Source organism: Trichophyton rubrum (assembly GCF_000151425.1).
Source record: "Trichophyton rubrum CBS 118892 genomic scaffold supercont2.4, whole genome shotgun sequence".
In the NCBI taxonomy this organism is placed as follows: domain Eukaryota; kingdom Fungi; phylum Ascomycota; class Eurotiomycetes; order Onygenales; family Arthrodermataceae; genus Trichophyton; species Trichophyton rubrum.
In genome coordinates this window covers 1,219,692-1,239,697 of record NW_003456425.1, presented here as the reverse complement: position 1 = coordinate 1,239,697, position 20,006 = coordinate 1,219,692, and the positions used below count along the sequence as shown (strand labels likewise).

Sequence of the window (20,006 nt, the reverse complement as noted above, 5' to 3'; positions counted from 1 at the left end):
CGATGGGGCAGACGTGAGCCCATCTGCCCGGGGACGGCCCAAGAAGGACGCCGACGCGAAAAGCAATGGTGCAAAGGGGACGACGGGGACGACGGGGCGAGGGAGAGGACGGCCGCCTGCGAACCCGCTGCAGAAGTTCCTGGGCTCGTTCGCCCTGGAGTGTGCGGCCGTCAGTGATAACTGGCCGGACCAGTGCGATTCGATGGACATGTCCATTTCAGCCTCTGACCTGGACCCCTGCGGCATGATCGCGTCGTTCAACCTGGGCATCGTCGAGGGTACCATGCTGCTTGCCTTGACTCAAGATGAGCTCAACGCCTTTCACAGCAAGGTCGAGGGCGGTTCCGGTGCGTTTTTATCCACATCAATACTCAATCCATCTCTATATGACTGCTGCTAACCCGCTCAATTCAATTCACAGACTCTGACTCGGAAGAGGACGCAGAGTGCGACGAACCACCCGCGAAGAAGGTCAAGAGCGCCGCAGACGAGGATTCTCTGCGGCTCTACTTCAAGTGGAAAGGCCGGAACACAACTGACACCGAGATACATGACGGGAGCAGGGATGTAGGCACCATAGACTTCCTTGACTCCAAAGCAATACAGTTCAAGGGCATCGGAGGCTTCCCTGCCCTGGGATCAAAGTGCGAATTCACAGGAACAAGATACGACAAGGAACCTACCACCGTTCCTCTGCCCTGGAGCACTTTTTCAGACGAGGCTGCTCAACTAGCCAACGAGAACAGATGGTAGGCGTCTCAACGCAGGAAGAGGGGAAGAGATATACCTATATGATACCCCCCTCCCCTTCCAACCCCAACGTTGCGATGTCCTCTCTGTTTGTCCTGTTCCGTGTAATTTTATTATGCCCGATTTTATCTACTGTCCATCCTCTAACCTCTCTCGCTTTGCTTCTACGGAGCATCAGCCCACCATATTTACCGTCCCTCCTCTTTTCTTTTTACGTGAACCATACATACCTTTCTTTATACTTATTTTCTCTTGTCTTTTCGTTTTACCCGGGGAGTTCTCGCAGGTTGTAAACAAGATGCCAATGGCCAGTCAGTCATTTCAGTTCAAACAGATATGAAAGCACCTTTTTCTTTCCCTTCTTTCTTCTCTTTTTCTACATATACCTTCCGACTTATTTCAGTGGCATTCTTCATCGACTTCGAGCAATAATTTGATCGTGCAAGAGTCTTGTGGTAAATGGCTGGCAAGAATAGTACCTAGCTTATTTGTTTTCTCGGTCATCGCAGTAACTATATTGTCGTAACATTAAATAATCTTTTTCAATTATTTGGTCAAATATCCTTCCTCTAACCAGAGACGCCTTTTTAAAACCTAGGATGATTTCCACTGAAGGTTCACTTGTTTACTTCGGGCCTGTGATATTCCTCGTTAGAACACTATATATAATTATGTAGGAAATATTGTTTTACTTACCAAGGGAGCAAGGGCGCTGACGCCAGCCATCAACGCAACAACAGTAAGCAGAAGCTGGATCTTTGAGAACCCCTTATCAAGGATATCGAATGGCTGGCTTGGCGCAAGTCGGGTTCCGAAGATATCAAATCCATACGAGAATATCAACGTCGTACTCTCAAGTAGCGTCGGGCTGGATTCGACGTGCTGGATGCCCATCACATCCCGAGAATGTGTAAGGTGCCATTTAGGATCAAACTCGAGGTTCGGATTATATTTCATTAGACCTTCTTCAGCTTCTTGGGCAGTAGGATCACGGCCCACGGGGCGGCGGGGATCGAGGATGGGTCGTGGGATTCCAACGATGCTGCGTGACGCTGGGAGGGTGCATAGGAGCTGTCTGATGGATATTCCCTGGCGAGTTTGGGTGACTGCCATATTCGAAATGGCTTCGGGGATCATGTACGCTTGTGATATGACATGCGGCATGGTGATGTTGGTGATACTAGAATAGTTGGCTGCGTCGCCGAGAACACCACGGTCATTGGGAGTAGACGATTCATATAGTTCAGATACTATAAGCTGATATCCCTTTGCAGCCGATACTTCACTTGTGTCTGCCCAGAAAGAATAGGCAAACCAGTTCTCGGAGATAACTGAGGCGATGGGCTGAGTGATATCAACATTCGTGTACCTTGCTGTATGCAAGATCTGACCGGATACGCCATCAAGAAGGTAGAAGTCCACAGTGGACTCGCCAGTTGCCGTAATGAGGGCGAGATTGTGGTTCAGGTACTTGTAAAGAACGGATCTGTCGCCTAGGACCTTGCCTACCGACGCAACGGGGTCGTGAGCCGGTCGTGCAGTAGCATGGATAATTTTTTGCCCCTCAGGGACAGTGAACTCCCACATTGGGGCCTTTGATTTGCTGGTATTCCAACCTAGGATCCGCTTGTCACCACTCCGAGTGACGAGGAAGGCATCGATTCCATTGACATAGGCAGATTCAGTCGGTACGCCATGTTCCTCAACTCCAACCTTGAAATCTGCAGCGCCGTCTGGAACAAATGCGATAGATGCAACTTTTTGCGTTGGGGGTGTCCGGCTGGTAACCTCACCCGTGGTGATGTTTACTTGGAGAGTGCTGCCGTCATCGACATGGACGGTTGCAAGCCCCAACTGAGTGGTGATAGCTTTCACGCCCCAATCAAGATCATTCTCCACAGCCTTGATGTTCCACATAACTTTTCCGTGACGGCCTGAATCAAGGGCTGCAACTCGCCCAGTCCTGGTTGCTAGGATAATCTGTTGTCCCAGGCCGAATTGGATTAGGTCGCTGATATCACTTGGCATGAAGCTGGTCAAGACTCTCATGGGCATCTCCATCAACCAGTCAGGGAAACCTTGCTGGATGGCCTTGAGATGTCGGATCAAACGATGAGCGTAGGCCATGGGTACACTCTGGTGGCCTTCAACCTCGAGCTCGCGGGCAAGGGTCACACCATCGTTCAGGTCGGTCCATGCAGCAGCAATAGCTTCCGTGAGAGACTCAGGTCTAGTCCACTGTAGCTTTCCGTTTAGAACCAAGGACCAATCTCCTGACTCTTCGACCTGGGCGAATCGAACGGAAACACCTGATTCAAGTGCAACAACCTCTGAAACGGCATTTTGAGATTTCTCTGGCAATACCTCACTGGTCTTCCAGGTTCCCTGGGCCTTGTCAGACACAGATGAGTAGATAATGACCTCAGTTGGAGTGATCCGTGTAAAGTAGAGGTTTTCGTTGTTCGTGTTAGTGCCGGCTGTGATGACTGAGTGCCCCTGGATCTTTGGAAGGCTGTAGGCTTTTGTGATGCTTGTGGTTTTAATGTTGATATGGTAAACATCAGCCCATGATGCTGAGTCAGTGCGGTATTCCACGAGGAAATGTGCTGGGCCGCTTGAGCTCTGAGATACGTGAATTTTAATATGACGAACCCCTTCGTGCTCTACCTTGATGGACTCAATGGTATTAGACCCCAGTACGTTAATCTTGAGAACGGTATTGGCCTTGTCTGTCCAAGCAATCAAGGGTGCAGCGGCGTTTCTGCCAACAAGAAGAATCGATTCAGGCCCGAACACTTCTGTATCCGAGTTCAGGGTATATTGGCTCCCAGTCTGCTTACCCTTGGCTAGATCCAAGGCGGTGACTTTAATCTTATATCCAGATCGAGACGCATGCTGCAATGCCACGTAGTAGCCAGTGGACTTGGATGCCACTGATACCTGGAATGGTACATCATTACTAGACGGTAGAGTCAGTCTCATATCTATGCCAACGGGTAATATAATAATAATAAAAAGATATACCTCTCATCCTTGAATTCCCACACTGCACTGCCAGAGTCGATATCCAGCCTCCTCAACACACCCTTCTTATCTCCCAAGAGCACCAGGACGTCATGTCTGTACATGATCTCCTCAGGCCGATCCGGGACCAACTCAAGATCCTTAACGACCCCATCCGTAACCCGCTGAATCCACCGAAACCGTCCATCAATCGCATCCCACGCCGAAACACCGCTACCGAACGCACTCACCAGCGCATCATCGTTATCCGCCGCACGCAGGAACGCTTCATTAGATGATCCTACAGCCTGCGGGAAGTACTCTGTGACGTTCTGCCTCCACACCACCGATCCGTCCTTTGGATTAACAGCTCCTAGGATGTTCTTATCTGAGTGCGTGTAGAGCAGCGATGCGACGGAGGAGGGACTCGAGCGGTGGAAGAAGGTGTTGGCTGCGCCGGGTTGGCCTAGGAGGGCATGGTGGTAGTCGATATGGTAGGCCTCGTCTGCGAGGATTGCCAGCGCCGAGGGGACAAGGGACGCCCACAGGAGGGAAGCTGCATCAAGCCGCATTGTATTACCTCCTTACCACTAGCATCTGTCAGTGGTGTGGCGTGTGGTGGAAGTGTTCAATTCGGAGCTGCTGGGTTGCTTGTCTGTTGTATTTGTTTAGCTATCTTTGCGCTGTTGGAGGCGCTGTCTTGGCAGCCACTTAGTCAGATACGGCGAGACGGATGGGCTGGGAGCAGAAGATACTTAGATCAGAGCAGACGCCTAGATAGTGATGGGAGTATACGAGAGTAGAATAGGCAAGATGAGAGAGTTTGGAGGCATTGACATCATTCAAGCTAAATTTCTACCATACTCCGGTATAACCAGACCTACCCGTGATACTCTTAATACTCCGGCCTATATACAACTCCATTCACATCGATATCCATATCAACATCAACATCAACATCCAGCGATAACGACGACCGTGACCAGCACGACGGTGATAGTAATCAGCCCACCATGCGGGCTGCTGGGCGTTGGCATTGCCACGCCCGTGGACTCAGAGGCCTTGGGGCCAATCTTAGCAACCAAACGATCCCCAATATGAGCGAGGGATTCCTCGAATGTATTGAAGTTGTCCGCCTTCCAGTCAGCGCCATTCGCACCCGGCTTGGCCTCTTCGCCCTTGAAGGCAACGAAAAGGACATCGTGCTCTTCATGGCCGTTGTTGCCGGTTAGGTTATTTTCCGGGAAACAGGCCCGGGCGAGAGAGATAGCCACTTCGCCGGTGTCTGTGTTGCCATTGGTGTCTCCCCAAATGCCGTAGAACTATTCAGATGTTAGAACATGTGTTTACCTGTATCTGGGTAAACAGAGCCAGCGGGTTCATACCAGTCTGTTGTTGCAGACGACTGCTATAACACTGAGGGGCTCAATGCCTGAATCTGAAGGGAGGTAAGAGGGTCTCTTGCCCTCGTTGCCAAAGACGACATAACCATGCAAGTTGGCGTCGAGGTCATCGAGACCGTATCCTTGCACCTCGTCCTTGAACGACGTCTGTCCCTGGCCAGTCAGATCGTTGGCGCACTCTCCCTTTGACCTGTTGGCGCCGTCGCAGTCGACATCTATGTCTCCGAGACGGCCCTTGGGACCTTTCAGGTAGACCACACCCTCATAGTCACCACAGTACAGGAACCCACCTGGCACAGTTAGTGAAGTCCCACATGTACTTCAATATGCCCTTCAAGGAGGGAAAATGATGACTTACTCTGTCCATGACCGTCCTTGAAACGGTCGCTGCTCAGTGGCTTCTCACATCGATTGTTCTAACGGCAGTCAGCATGTGGCATTACTAACTAAATTTCCGGGAGGGATCAGCGGCACCTTTGCATGATCGAAGAGGGCCTTGAGATTGCTGGGAATGGGCCTGCCAGCAGCAGAAGCAAGGCTCGCGAGGCCACACAGGGCGACGCAGAGGACGGTCTTGAGTGCCATCTCGCTATCACTACCTCAATTCACACTTTCACTGTCCGACCAGTGCTGAAGAAAAATGGGCGAGAGCAGAGTCTTTTGAATATGCGACAGGCTTAGTGTTGCAGGCTAACAAAGTGATTTAACTAAGTTCGCAAGGTTCAGGGGGCGGACGTTCCAGATAGCCAGCAAAGGCCGAAAGAGGCGCATCAGGGACACGCCAGTCTAGTCGTACCAGACATGGCTAGTTGCTCCGTGCAATGAGGATAGAGAGAGGGTCCTCTAGTGGAGTTTGCAGGAGAGAAAGCGTTTAGAGATATGTATGTCTGGGGTGCTAAATCTGGGGTACAGCAGAGAATCTTGTCAACCGCCAGGCCAGCCCATCAGCCCCTTAAGCCCGGAAGAAGTCCTGGGAGAAAGCCTCTAAGGCTCAGTTAGGGCTGCCCAAGTCTCCAGCCTCAAGCATAAGCTTCCCTTAGTCCCGGTCCTGCGCCACATAAGGACGAATCTTCTCGCCTAAGTAGATCGATCGCATGTGGGATTGCCCTTTAGTTAACCAGTCGGATGTCCGGTTCAACAGGTCGCTTTGCTGGCTCTTTGGTCCATCTTGCAATCCGTATGTTTCACCTCTTTATCGGCAGCCCAGACCTGAAGAGATCTCGACATGGTCCCCTCCTTGTCGTCATCCATAGCTGATATTGACATATATAGTACGGAGTACCTGTCAGGGACCGGAGTACTTGGCATATAATGGTCTAGACAAGCGAGCAGACAGGAGACAGCATCGGCTTCATATATATGGGCGATAACCGTTTATCCAGAGTACGGTGTCGGTTGCTGGCCTTGATCCAGACCAGCAGGCTGTCCCTTTAATCTTCACCCGGCGAGAGCTGAAATCAGGATCAAACCAAGATCAAGACCAAGGCTTCGAGTTAGTGCAAACAGCCATCTGTGCTACTGGTTAGTTACCCTGTAGGGGGTTATGTGACTGATCCAGGGCCCGCTGGGAGGCCTGAGGGAGGCCGTGATTATATGGGGGGACGCCAGAGATGCCTCCTCCCGCAGAACTCGCCAGCCGCAGGTCAACCGAGACCATCTGCTGACCTTCTCGCCTATGCTCATCGCCTCCGCCGCTCTTCGCCTTCCTATCGCCGTCTCTTTGGCTTGTTTGTCTCGAGTTTATCTTCATCGTCGACGCACAAAATAATATAAAATTTAATAAAAATAGACCGTCAGGCGACATCCTGCTTACTTAATCATGTGTTATTCCCTTTTCTTCTTCCTCCAAGCGCAGTTTGACCGCAACAACCGAACCCCAACTTCTTTGCAAGTAAGTTGCAACAACGCTCAAACTAACTTCTTAATGCTATATAATTAAGTCTACACACGCGCATCTAACGACCGCGACAGCTCTTCTCGACGCTGCAGTGTTTCTTTCTTCATACTCCGTACCCCCGGGCTCTCCTCTGATTTCCTCCCTCGCTGTCGCCGTCGACGCTGTCCCGTCCGCCTCCGCATCCCCTTCTCCGCAATCGCCCCGGTCCGCTTGCTGCCCAGATTAAAGCAAAACGACATGTCTTGGGGTTGAAACCCGCATTCCCTAGACTGAAACATATTTTATTTATCTTAAAAAGAAGAGACGGGGCTCAGATACCGTGTTCTCTTCGGTCCAGTCCACAGACGCACGCGCACACAACTATGGACGATGACGCTGGTGCAGTCGGCGGTCGAAGTCGCAGGTATTTACGCCTCCCGGTGATGTCACTGTCTAGTAGATGTCCAGACGCTAACTCCAAGACCCGGTGAATAGGCGACAGTGGCCTGGTAAGAAGGATGGCGGTGTCGTTGGACAGGCAGGATGGACCAGCAGCGTCGTCAATCTGGTCAACACAAGTGAGTTTCGTCATTTCTGCATATATAAAAAATGGTAAAAAAAGGGGGGGGGGGGAGAACCACAGGCTAATGTGTGTCTCTTCAGTCGTCGGTGCCGGAGTCCTGGCGATGCCGCACGCCATATCTCGCATGGGAATGCTTCTAGGAGTAACGGTTGTTCTTTGGGCCGGCCTCACTTCGGCCTTCGGGTTATATCTACAGACACGGTGCGCTCGGTACCTGGAGAGAGGCACGTCTTCTTTCTTCGCCCTCTCCCAGATCACCTATCCGAATGCAGCGGTCATATTCGACGCAGCAATTGCGATTAAGTGTTTTGGTGTCGGTGTCAGTTATCTCATCATTATTGGCGATTTGATGCCCGGCGTTATCGAAGGGTTCGTTGGCGGGACTTCTGGAGTTGATTTCTTATACGACCGGCATTTTTGGGTTACTGCGTTCATGTAAGGGCTTTTACTTATCTCCGTTCCGTGCTTTGATGGAATACGTTTTGCTAACTACAAGGTCTTCCAGGTTGATTGTCATTCCTCTATCTTTTCTGCGAAGGCTAGACTCATTGAAATATACTAGTATTGTCGCCTTGACCTCTATCGGATATCTTGTCATTCTGGTTGTCGCTCACTTCATCAAGGGAGACACCATGGCTGACCGTGGCCCTATTCATTTTATTGAATGGCAGGGTCTCATATCTGCCTTGAGTGTTTTTCCAGTCATTGTATTTGCATATACTTGCCACCAAAACGTACGTTGAAAACCCCTGTTTCTGTTGTGCAAATTTTCATACTAATGCTCGTATTTTTCACGCAGATGTTCTCAATTCTTAATGAGATCGCCAACGATAGTCATTACAGAACGACTAGCGTGATCGTGACGTCGATCGGCAGCGCTGCAGCAACCTACGTTCTCGTCGGTGTAACCGGCTATCTCTCCTTTGGCGATACCATCGGCGGCAACATTGTTGGAATGTATGCACCATCATTATCGTCAACAATTGCCCGCGCCGCCATCGTTATCCTCGTTATCTTCTCTTATCCTCTACAGATTCACCCATGCAGAGCGTCCCTAGACGCAGTCTTGAAATGGCGTCCAAATAGCAACAAGTCCCCCGCAAACACCCCTTCGCCAAATCGAAACCCCCTACTCCCACGAACAAGCCCACCAAACGAGGGCATGAGCGACATGCGCTTTGCAATCATAACTACTGTCATTATCGTGCTCAGTTACATTGTTGCTATGACTGTTTCATCCCTCGAAGCCGTTCTAGCATACGTCGGCGCAACCGGAAGCACAAGCATCAGCTTCATCCTTCCAGGACTGTTCTACTACAAGATCTCTTCTCCCGAGTCAGCCGCCCATCAACGTCTGATGAAAGAAGACGATGAGCTGGACGCAGAGGAACATTCTAATGAAGTCGATCCTTCGGCCGATGCATCCCAAGGCCTTCTGGGTCAGTCCTATGCCCGCTTTATGTCCCGCTCTACCAGCCAATGGCGCCGAGACCTTCTCCGCAAACTGAGTTTGGGCCTCGTAGTATACGGTGTCGTGGTCATGGTCGTCTGTCTGGTCACAAACACCTTCTTTTTAGCCTCAGACATGAAGGGATGAACCCTCCAGACTCTCTTTTTCACTCCACACACCAAACTACATACATGCTACCTACCTACCCTACCGACAGCTAATTCAATACAACCTACTCTATTGTCCCGTTAGCCTCAGCACCCCCAGAGGAACGTATGATCTTATAATAGCCTTGGGGTCATCGCAGTTCCGATCCTTTGGTCACCTGCTCCATCCTATTACCTCAGCCCAATCGCTTGATAGGCTAGACCGCTTCTTCCCTTGATCACACTGTATTAACAACCGCTACGCTACCTTACCTATTTTTTTTTTTTTTTGTTTTTTCTGCTTTTGTTTTCATAGAGCTCAACCATATACTGGATAGAGCATATATTTGCCACCTTTTTACTTTGATGGCACTATTCATTAACCTTCTTTTAGGACTTTATCTTGGTGTCGTTCTTCTGGATGACTTCAGCTTTTGTTAAACTTTGTGGCATTTTCCAACCAATTCATTTCTTTTCTGGTAAGTGAAGGCGGGTTGGATATAGGATGGAGGGGAGACACATACAGCTGATTTATCAATGTATATTGAAAGAAAATCCAGATATCAATAGTAACAATACAAATACTGACCAGAGCAATTTTTACGTTACACTTAATATGTATAAACTCCGTGAGGGGAGGGAGAGGCGTTTTGGATTATCCACGGCCCAGAACAATCAAATCCAGACAGCCCAGTAATATTACCACCCTAAAGGGGTAGGCAGAATAAAGCTATTAGAAATAAAAGAAAAAAGGAAATAAACCAGTCGCTAGCAAATACCAGGAGTAATGAAAAATGCTCGAAAAAGAGAAAAAGGCGAGCCAAGCACAGATATCAAATTCCCACCGTCTGTTGCCATTTGTAAGTTTGGATCAAATGACAATGCCAAGCCGCATAACAACCTAGTTATTGCTCTGGTTGTTCAGGATCCGGAGGATGGACAGGAAAAGATTGATGATGTCAAGGTAGAGCGAGATAGCAGCGGCAATCTCCTCCTCGACATGATAGTGTCGCATCACGAGTTGGGTGTCAACAAGGATGTACCCACTGAATATCAACGCGCCAACAGCTCCGTATATCAGATCCATGGTCTTGCCTACTGGGAAGAAAGCCGCCACAAAGCCGAAGATTACCAAGAACCAAAATGCACCGAATAGATATGGCATCCATCCGGTGAAATCATACTTGGTCTGGCAGGCGAACAGGGTGAGGCCGATAAACAGTCCCATGGTGATAACAAGAGCCTGCATAACTATCTTGGAGTCGTAGAATGAAGTTATGACGCTGATGGCGTATCCTTCAAGCAGGGTGAAGCCGCTGAGGAAGAGGAGGTTGGTAGGGTAGCTCTTGCGTTTCCAGTATGTGAGGAGCATGAAGACTATGGCTCCGATGAGGGATCCGATCATAAGCCATGAGTGCGACTGAACCCAGGACTTGTATTTCGTGTTGAAAAAGGAGACTGAGCTCAGGGCGGTGGTGAGAATGAGTTGAACGGTGCTAGATGGGAGGAAAGTGACAGTTAGCCTGAACCCCCTTTGAACGTCGCGGTGAAGCTGGTTAGGACGCTTGACTTACAGGATAGAGTATACTTTGCGAATGAACTGCATCCGGATAGGCATGGCTGCCTCCGCCACAGAGCCTCCATACTATACATCCAGTCTCGGTTAGCTACATTTAATACCGAGCCAGGCAGCCTCAAAACGGGAGCAGGCAGTCATATTTTCAGAATGAGACATACCTTGAAGTCATCTGGGACGTTATCGTCTTCAGTTCTTTGCGTTCCGTAGATTCCAGCGGAGGGGCCGGCGGCATCTTGATAGGATGGAGGGGCATGGGGATAGATTTGAGCATCCATGGAATCCCGCTGGGGGGCCTGCGAGTACCGGGCGTTTGATGCCATATTTGCACAGTGACAGAGCTCGGACCGGGGGGGAGGGGATTCGTAGCGGTGGACTCTCGAGTCGGCGACCAGGGGATATCCCACGGCAAACGGGTGCGTACGAGTGTGCTGGGACGACGGGGACAGAGAAAAGGCTCTGGGGACAGCAGCGGAGGAGTCGCTAATATATCCAAGCCCAGCAGAAGGCGAAGGCCGCCACCAAGCAAGGCTGGGCCCTGACAGGGTCACATGACGGCTGTCGGCCTGGGCGACTGGCATATTCCGAAAGTTACGCTAAGATACGGGAATACCATCTGCTATTGGACGGATGGTTTAATTACAGTACATGCGGTAACACGAATGCGAATACGCCAGACTTGCCAGATCAGGAAACAGCCTCGGCAAGTTGCAATAGCTTTCAGTATTAGTCAGCAGCTGTCAGTTCTTTCTATGCAAAACAGGCGAGCTGTTTCCTGCGATCCGGCGGCCTCGCGGGTCTTTGCGCCCTGGGGTGTGAGCGGTTGTGTCACCAATATCCGTGAACGCTCCATAGCCAAGCACGTCGGCCGGGATATTCCACAGTCAGGCAGGTGTGGATAATTGGACTGTCCACCATGAGACAGCCATATTATGTTTCTGATATTTTGCAGGATCGGTAAGAATTTATCTATTAACACTAAGGGACCAAGCTAAATAAGTCAAGTGCCAACTAGTCGTGTATATACCATTTGCTAGAATCTGCAACCAGCCAATTATTCTCATCGTTCAATATCAGAACCAGCGCGCATTTTAGGTTGTGCCTTGAAAAGCTTATTATATTTAAGCACTCAAAAGTGGGGCCTAGTACCTCGATCGCCACAATTTTATACCTCCGTATCAGCGACATCTGATACTAGACAACCTTGGTGCTCTTCGGATTAAAGAATAAGAGTGATTGCATAATTATGAAGTCATACATTCTACTCTGGCACACTTGAGCCATGCAGCTTTTGTTTAATGTCTCTGGTTAGTAGTACCAATCCGCCACTCCTGACTACCACCTCTTGCAGTGCAAACAGAACTAGATTTCCAAGTTATTCGAGCATAGCAATATAGGTGGGTTGTTGTTTAGGTTAGAATAACAATTTTGAGTTACGCACCTTGATTGAGCGAATTCGATGAAATCAAGGTTAAGTATCTAGTAGTAGCGTTGTTTTTCCATTCCTCCAGGCTTTTCGGAGATGTTACATAACAACAGCCCTCGCCTACCTATGGTTCCTCCTTATAGTAGAAAATGAAGCCGAATGTGGACTCAGGGCAACAAAGGTCAAGTTCACTTCGTAGCAGCCATGTATGCATCTATATCTTCGATTTTCACCTGATCCTATAGGTATCTCTTCTTCAGACAACCAATGTATTATTGTCATTCGAGATCCAACTCAAAGAAATGATAGGTACACACTGCCAAACCTGTCTAAAGTGGTATAAATACGGCCAAAGATACTCTGCTCAAAATACGGATATGAAATAGCGGGAGCATATGAGAGTAGCCAGAATGTAAATAGAGCACGACAGCGGGATAAGTAAATGAGTAGGTTGATTGAAAAATGCTAATTTGCAATAAACAGGGGAGAAGTATAATAAAGAAGAGTCTAGCCCACTTCTAGTGACTCCAGAATGAAACGCCAGTCGCAAACTCCCCGTGATAAATGTGTTAAAACAGCCATATGTTGCGCCCATGGTCCTCTAACCGATGCACCGGGCAACTAGAAAGGAGAGAAATGGAAAAAAAAAAAAATTTTTTGAAATGAAGAGGGAATATGAAGGAAATATGGCAAGATTAACTTCTGATGGCACCCGTCACATTGGGGAGCCGGTCTCAGGCTCACTCCCGGTGTCCTGGTCGTCGTCAAGTTCACAGTCGGAGTCGCTACCACCGAACATTTCCTCGAAGGAATCCTCGTCTTCGCTATCGACCCAAAAGTCCTCATCTCGCTCGACGGGTTTTGTAGGAGGTGCAATGCTAGCCTCGTGAGAGGTAGGCATCTCGTAGCCGTCTGGGATGTCCTTGAGCGATCGCTCGACTTCAGCCTTGACGCGCTTCTTGTAGGCTGCTGGGTTGCTGCGGAGTTGCACACCGGCCTCGACGTTGGCAGGCGAGCTGACTTCTGCGTCGTCAAGGAGGGAGATAATCGAGATCAGGACAGATTCAACCCGCTGAGCTGGCGACCAGCGTTCGGAGGCGAGCTCCCCGGACATTTCGTCCTCACCGGGCTTGTGTAGGATGGAGATGCATACGTAGCCGTTGTCGTAGATGTTAGGATGCCAGAGAGATGGAGTGAATCTGAATTCTATAAGTACACAAAAGTAATATGTCAGCCCTGTTCCTGTTCAATTTTCTACTGCTGGCCCCCTTTTGCTCGCGTGATATGGCCGGAAGGGGGTTTCAGGCAGCAAGGTGAGATCCTTACGTGGAGGTGAATAAGGGTAATTCCTAGGGAAAGTGATTTTTCCTTTAAAGAAGCCGCCGTGGTAAAGTGAGTCTGGGTTCAGGACGATCAGGGCAATGTCCCAGTTGAATATGTCATCGTTGTTCAACTGCGTGACACATTTTATCAGCAACCGCCTATATATTCCTTCACGCCGACAAAAAAAGAGGATAGAAAACAACTGACTTCGATATTTAGCCACTTCTCCTTCACCAGAGACTTGTATTCGTTCATCAAGATGCGTTCGGCCATGGCTGATATCGCGAGCGACAGATGGGGCACTTCTTGGAAAGGTTTTTGCGGAGACAACCGTGGAGGCAGTTAAGGCAGGCTAGGAAAGGCCAGGGGGTTTTTAGGCTGGATAGAAGAGAAGCCGCTGGAAGAGGTGAGAGGGCGATGAGAAGTGAAGGATTCTATCTTCTTCGTCTCCTTTTCCTGATCCGAAAGAATTTTGTTGCGTGAGGGTTTTACTTGCCCCCTTCCAAGGCCCTTTCTCATTAAAAATAGAATGACGGGGCAGAAGAGGTACATCGTGATATCGTTGGGCGCTTCGAAGGGCCGAACGACCCACATGACCGCCAAATCTTTTTAACTAACCACGCTGCCATGCCGTCCTATCGCCGAACACACAAGCGCAGATGACGTTTGGCCGCAGACGACGAAGACAACTGCAAGCAGGAGTGGCGATGTCGTTACTGTCCTTCAGCACGCCATTTGCTGAGGGTTAGCTATCTGGCGATGGTGACTTCGCCGTAGCAGCGGGTGGTTAGGGACGTTAGGTGGCGAGGCCGTATACCCCCAGAAACAACGGGCTTAACCATCATCTTCCATCTGATAAAAGGATAGAAGGGGCAGGAGAGCAGACGAGACAATCGAATACTCTGGTCTCGCGCCAAATATATCGAAGGAAGTTTGTACCAGTGGCCGCCACCACCACACCTCTATTAGCCAGGTACCGGGGCTCGGCCGGCCTATGAGATTTGATTCTGGCGAAAGTGAACCACATCTGAGTGAGTGTCACTGAAAGGCAAACGGTTCTATATCTTGATATCAAAAAAAAAAAAAAAAAAAAAGTTATCATGGGCAGGACGACGTGTCTCTATGAGGCTGGCTTGACAGCAGTGTCTAAAAACGCCATTTTAGCCCTTAGACAAGAGTCCGATCCTGTGAGAAGGAACAGCCGTAGCTCCCTGATGTTCTACATTCTCGAGGAGTTCAAAGAGGCTAAGGAACGGCAAAGGGAAGGGGGACTGCCCTGACCTGTACTGCCTATGATGGGTGTTTTTTTCCCCGGAAAAATATCGCCAAGGGACAGGGACAAACGACATTCGCCCCGCAGGATCCGGGGAGACGTATATACCAGATGCCGCTTCAAGAGGACTACGCCCTGCCATTATGCACCGTGGAGCCCAAGAAATATATCTCCTCCGCTACTCAACAGATAATAAAGGGCAGAGGATGTGGCTCTTTGTACAGGGACAAGGTCTACAGGGACAGGCATACATCGATCACTTGCAGAGCTCCAGTTGTGTCTAGAATTGACCCTTACCTGCAGGTGTTTACCATGCCCGGACTTACGTTCTGGAAGCACTGGGAACAGCGGTATGGGATGCACTCTCCGCATCCGCCAGGGCCACACCCAGACGGATGGACACTGACTCGTTTCCCCGGCCGTCTCCCATGATTAATCATATACCAAGATTCAAGATAAACATTACCTTTACAGAGAGCCCGAGTCAGGCGCCACAAATATGTGTGAAGGAGTGTAAGTGAGCAACCACAAGGCTTCGCGCTCCTAAGGGAACGCTATCAATGGCCACGTACCAGCAATGTCGAGAAATAAATCTTAGGCCGAGAAACCTAGCCAGGGTCGCATTTTAGACAGCACAGAAACGAGGGGGATGTGCAATAATAACGTGTTGATCCCCATGTTATAATGCCTGCAACTCTCCACGCCATGCTGGCAACCAACGTCGGTTAAAAAACTAAAAGCCCATCATTTGATGACTTCTGACCGAGACAAAGAACGCTTGGTATAGAACTATAGTCTGGGTAATAATAACTATATTGTCTCTTCCGCAGAAGAAGCTCGGCTCCATGGTCCAGGGCCCCATATAATGTCCTATACATAGCGACTCCTCGCTTGTTCTTGAGATGGCTACAAGCGGGAGGCTGTTCTTATCACGCAATTCACCCCATATGCAACCCTTGTCCGAAGATGCGGAGGAAAAAAAAAAAAGCACGTATTAGTTAACGAGCTAGCATGTCAGAGGAGATATTAATATAGAGTCAGCGACCGTTCGACCGGAGACTCCCTTGCCCTGGCATGCCACTCTCCCGAGCCAGAACGAGTCTAAATCAATTTTCCGGGTAGCTCGCGGGAAATCCGAGCAATATTTTCTCCTTGGGCCGCTTGAGAGGTGGTATCGGCCTCTTTTCCTGTTTCGTAGCTTGCTAACTAACCGTCGCCACCTATACAGCAGTTAGTTGAGATACCAGTCCAAAGATCAGAGCAGGGTTCATGTCCTCGGCCACCTGCCCTTGCAGCGACGAGAGTTGCTTGTTAGCCCAGTCTGGAAGAGACCGAGATGATGGTTCAAAAGCCACTAAATTAGTTAGCATTTCTTCTGTCCTGACGCCTCTTAAGACGCCGGCCCTCGCACATTCGTCTGCTTGTGAGAGCGAGCAGATTCTGGGGTGCGTCAAATCGAGATTCAAGCACACGACATCTCGCACAGCACAACGGAGGGCGGGATGAAGCGAGCTGGTGGTGTGAGAAAAAGAACTTGCAAGACCAGAGAACTGACGAGGCCTTCTTCGTTCTGGAAGTGCTATGGAAATGTCTCCTTGTCGGAGCTCGTATCGAAGGTCATGGAAGCCAGGGTTTTTCCCTGTTAATTGGCATGCATCCCCCTGGTCATTTGTACAAAATCTGGATGACAGGGGCCACCAAACCATCATCTGAACGCTCATATCTTGTTCTAGGACTGCGGATAGGACTGTTCGAGTATCCTTCAAACAAGACTTTTACCCCATAAACACTTTAGCATACATGCTGCTTGGCTCTTCGAATCACTACCGTGGCCCTTGAGATCCCGTCTGAGAGTACCATCACCACCTAGCACACGGGAAACCAGATGGCAAGACTAGCCAGTCAAGGGACAGAATTCAACTCAATAGAGACTGAGATACTCAATCTGGATAATCTATGCCGTGGTTCATGTGATTAATACCTGTTGATGACCATCCTGCAGAATGTCATGCTTGATTGCAAAAAAACCGGCAATCAAAGACGCTACTATACACAACCATGGCGCATCGTGATTCCTTTAGCACCGTATGGTGAGCAGGGAAGAATCTTGCTTCTTCGCCCCACGCTCAGTGCTGGGCACTAGGGAAGGGTCACTGAACAGCAAAGACTTGGATGGTTATACTTTACTCCCCTGTATACCCTTCACGGCCACTTGCTTCTCAGCTGAGCAGTGGCTGTTGGTGTCTTCCCTCCGGATAGACAGGGAAGAGTATGTCTATATAAACCGTCATGGATAACCTCGAGGAAAGGTCAGAGAGCCAGCAGCCTTCCCTCAATCTTCCCAATCCCACCCCTTAATTACCTTTTGGGCAGAATAACCCCTATCTCCCCCCACCATCAGACACCATGCATGGACTTATGCTTGCGGGGCTGTTGGCTCTCCCTTTGAGTGTGCTTGGTCACCCTACTGAGTCACACAGCTCTGGCATAAGCCGAAGGGCCATTGATATTACTTCATATCGCCTTCCCCAGATATCCAAATATACCAAGAGCGACGCCGTTCCTAAGCAGGATGGTGAGAGCTTCACTACCTCGAGCACTGGGAATGACAATTCCAGCTCTGGTGACTACGTTACTACAGCCACCAACTGGTTAAAAAAGACCCTTCCAAAGGCAACTTACCGCCTTGTCAAGGATCACTATATTGGTGATAGCGGAATTGGCCATGTGCACTTCCGTCAGACTGCTCACGGAATTGATATTGACAACACCGATTTCAATGTTAACGTAAGTGAAATATATCGCTGGCCAGTATTTCCAGGAATAAAGTGCTAATATATGTGTAGATTGGTCGTGACGGAAAGGTCTTTTCCTTCGGAAACTCCTTTTATGATGGAGAGATCCCCAAGGCCAACCCAATGGTCAAGCGTGACTTCTCAGACCCCGTCAATGCTTTGCATGGAGCAATTCAAATTTTGAATCTTCCTGTCACCGCCAAGCCCGAAAATGTCAAGGCGAAGCCTGTTGAGGGTAAGGAGAACTTCAAGTTTGAAGGTACCTCGGGAGCCCTTTCCGATCCCAAGGCCCAACTTGTCTACCTGCAGAAGGACGGTGGCCTAGTTCTCAGCTGGAAGGTTGAGACTGATGTTGGTGACAACTGGCTACTCACATATGTTGATGCAAACAAGAACGACAAAGTCCACTCTGTCGTTGACTACGTTTCAGCTGCCGAATACCAAGTATAGTATGTCTCTGAGTCTTCTTCATTAAAGGAATAAGAAGCTAACCGGGTCATAGTCCTTGGGGTATCAATGACCCTACTGAGGGAAACCGAACCACCCTTCACCTTCCCTGGCTCAAAACTCTGTCTACTGACTGGCACATTGATGGCAAAGGCTGGTACTCAACTACTCGGGGCAATAATGCTATTGCTCAGGAGAACCCTACCGGCGGTCCTGAATACGAAAACAACTACCGCCCAAAGAGCCCTCTGTTTATCTTCAAGTATCCATACAGTAAAGCAATGACCCCTCCATCATCGTATAGAGATGCATCCATCACCCAGCTATTCTATACCACTAATGTTTACCATGATGTGCTTTACATCCTTGGCTTCAACGAGAAAGCAGGAAACTTCCAGATTAACAACTGGAACAAAGGTGGTGTTGGAGGAGACTATGCTATCCTTAACTCCCAAGATGGATCTGGCGTAAACAACGCCAACTTTGCTACCCCTCCCGATGGTCAGCCAGGACGTATGAGAATGTACACCTGGAACGCTTCTATTCCAGAGCGTGACGGCTGCTTCGAAGCTGGCATTGTCATCCATGAGTACACTCATGGAGGTGAGCTCAACTAACCTATCAACTATAACATTAAGCTTGATCGTCTCACTAACATGGGCTTTGTATTAGTCTCCAACAGACTTACTGGAGGTCCAGAGAACTCTCGCTGCTTGGCTGCTCTTGAATCTGGTGGTATGGGCGAGGGATGGAGTGATTTCTTTGCTACCGCTATCCGCCTAAAGCCTGGAGATACCCGTGCTACTGACTATACCATGGGCGAGTGGGCATCCAACCGACCAAACGGCATCCGCAAATACCGCTACTCCACCAGCCTTACCACTAACCCGCATATGTACGTTGATGCCGATGGCTTGACCTCCGTCCATGCCATTGGTAACATTTGGGCTTCTATGCTCTACGAGCTTCTCTGGAACTTGATCGATAAGCACGGCAAGGGAGACGTCACTAAGATCAGGCCAGTCCTGAAGAATGGTGTCCCGACTGACGGCCGCCACCTCGCTATGAAGATTGTTCTCGACGGCATGGCCCTGTTAGTATTCCTATACTTAACTATACTTGCTTATCACCAGTAATGCATGCTAACATCCAACTCTCCAGTCAACCATGTCTCCCCAACTTTGTTCAAGCCCGTGACGCCATCCTCGACGCTGACAAGAACCTCACCCAGGGCTCCAACAAGTGTGAGATCTGGAAGGCATTTGCTAAGCGCGGTCTTGGTGTTGGCGCTGTCTTCAACCTGTCCAAGCGAACCGGAAGCAACGAGCTTCCTGCTGGCTGCTGAGGGACGCACTCTGTTTATAGATTAGATTAAAAGAAAGTTTGAAAATCCGATCTGATAAGAGATTAACTTTATGCTTATATAATAGCCGAGAACCCGCCACTCGGTATAATTTTAATCCATATTAGTCATCGGGAATATAAAAAAAGCAAAGAAGAAAAGAAGAAGAAACAAGCAGAAAGAAGGCCGAGAGGAACGAAAACAAGAAGATCGATCAAGCGGTGAAGCTCAGATGAAGATGCAGCTTACACTCCATACTCCATACAGAATGCGGGCTTGATAAGGGTGCAGATGTTTGCATGGAAGAAGCCTGAGCCCTCCCCAGCTCAAGGATAGTGATAGAAATATTGATGTTTATATACGAAGGACCGCCCTAGACGATGAGTCAACGGAGAAGCTATACGAAGTACGTCTTACCCGAAGCGTCTCTCAGAGCCCCAAACAACAAGCTCTCTTTCGCAGGAGATCAAACAGAGATCCATCTCCGCTTCAAAGTGGTGATAGCTGCGATCAGACCAAGCAGCGGAGGCCGTAAAAGGGGAATATTCGAACAAGCAGCAATAATCAAGAACAAAGTCGAGTCCACTTCTGCACCCCACCGGCTGCAAAATGC

The 20,006-nt window shown here is 49.3% G+C and overlaps 8 protein-coding genes across 12 annotated transcripts; 3 read left to right on the top strand and 5 right to left on the bottom strand.

The window, feature by feature from the left end:
* Window positions 1-121: 121 nt before the first annotated feature.
* TERG_04331 (uncharacterized protein) lies at window positions 122-991 on the top strand. Its single transcript, XM_003235227.2, has 2 exons — window positions 122-347; window positions 422-991. Exons 1-2 carry the CDS (start codon window positions 203-205, stop codon window positions 751-753), a joined length of 477 nt encoding a protein of 158 aa, XP_003235275.2. The 5' UTR covers window positions 122-202; the 3' UTR covers window positions 754-991.
* A 353-nt stretch (window positions 992-1,344) lies between these two features.
* On the bottom strand, window positions 1,345-3,732 carry TERG_04330 (uncharacterized protein; the record flags this gene model as incomplete). The annotated part of the gene is made up of 2 exons (XM_003235226.2): window positions 1,345-1,386; window positions 1,447-3,732. The coding sequence occupies 2 exons, from the start codon at window positions 3,730-3,732 to the stop codon at window positions 1,345-1,347; spliced, it is 2,328 nt and encodes a 775-aa protein (XP_003235274.2).
* A 974-nt stretch (window positions 3,733-4,706) lies between these two features.
* On the bottom strand, window positions 4,707-5,741 carry TERG_04329 (uncharacterized protein; the record flags this gene model as incomplete). The annotated part of the gene is made up of 4 exons (XM_003235225.1): window positions 4,707-5,075; window positions 5,139-5,446; window positions 5,515-5,572; window positions 5,631-5,741. 4 exons carry the CDS (start codon window positions 5,739-5,741, stop codon window positions 4,707-4,709), a joined length of 846 nt encoding a protein of 281 aa, XP_003235273.1.
* Window positions 5,742-6,290: 549 nt separating this feature from the next.
* On the bottom strand, window positions 6,291-6,906 carry TERG_04328 (uncharacterized protein; the record flags this gene model as incomplete). The annotated part of the gene is made up of 2 exons (XM_003235224.1): window positions 6,291-6,409; window positions 6,687-6,906. 2 exons carry the CDS (start codon window positions 6,904-6,906, stop codon window positions 6,291-6,293), a joined length of 339 nt encoding a protein of 112 aa, XP_003235272.1.
* Window positions 6,907-7,415: 509 nt separating this feature from the next.
* TERG_04327 (uncharacterized protein) lies at window positions 7,416-9,212 on the top strand (the record flags this gene model as incomplete). Of its 3 annotated transcripts, XM_003235223.1 has the most annotated exons (5): window positions 7,416-7,456; window positions 7,528-7,610; window positions 7,696-8,050; window positions 8,121-8,349; window positions 8,415-9,212. In XM_003235223.1, the coding sequence occupies 5 exons, from the start codon at window positions 7,416-7,418 to the stop codon at window positions 9,210-9,212; spliced, it is 1,506 nt and encodes a 501-aa protein (XP_003235271.1). The 3 variants fall into 3 exon arrangements, with proteins under 3 accessions (XP_003235271.1, XP_047606249.1, XP_047606250.1); XM_047749758.1 differs by lacking the exons at window positions 7,416-7,456; window positions 7,528-7,610 and having other exon boundaries at window positions 7,719-8,050; XM_047749759.1 differs by lacking the exons at window positions 7,416-7,456; window positions 7,528-7,610; window positions 7,696-8,050 and having other exon boundaries at window positions 8,086-8,349.
* A 900-nt stretch (window positions 9,213-10,112) lies between these two features.
* Window positions 10,113-11,368, bottom strand: TERG_04326 (uncharacterized protein; the record flags this gene model as incomplete). The annotated part of the gene is made up of 3 exons (XM_003235222.2): window positions 10,113-10,707; window positions 10,786-10,856; window positions 10,949-11,368. The coding sequence occupies 3 exons, from the start codon at window positions 11,366-11,368 to the stop codon at window positions 10,113-10,115; spliced, it is 1,086 nt and encodes a 361-aa protein (XP_003235270.2).
* Window positions 11,369-12,928: 1,560 nt separating this feature from the next.
* TERG_04325 (uncharacterized protein) lies at window positions 12,929-13,809 on the bottom strand (the record flags this gene model as incomplete). Its single annotated transcript, XM_003235221.1, has 3 exons — window positions 12,929-13,419; window positions 13,540-13,666; window positions 13,744-13,809. The coding sequence occupies 3 exons, from the start codon at window positions 13,807-13,809 to the stop codon at window positions 12,929-12,931; spliced, it is 684 nt and encodes a 227-aa protein (XP_003235269.1).
* Window positions 13,810-16,215: 2,406 nt separating this feature from the next.
* TERG_04324 (extracellular metalloproteinase 4) lies at window positions 16,216-19,481 on the top strand. 3 transcript variants are annotated; one of them, XM_003235220.2, is made up of 5 exons: window positions 16,216-17,596; window positions 17,656-18,053; window positions 18,107-18,654; window positions 18,724-19,144; window positions 19,213-19,481. In XM_003235220.2, the coding sequence occupies exons 1-5, from the start codon at window positions 17,216-17,218 to the stop codon at window positions 19,394-19,396; spliced, it is 1,932 nt and encodes a 643-aa protein (XP_003235268.2). In that variant the 5' UTR covers window positions 16,216-17,215; the 3' UTR covers window positions 19,397-19,481. The 3 variants fall into 3 exon arrangements, with proteins under 3 accessions (XP_003235268.2, XP_047606247.1, XP_047606248.1); XM_047749756.1 differs by having other exon boundaries at window positions 18,724-19,481; XM_047749757.1 differs by having other exon boundaries at window positions 16,216-18,053.
* Window positions 19,482-20,006: the final 525 nt, after the last annotated feature.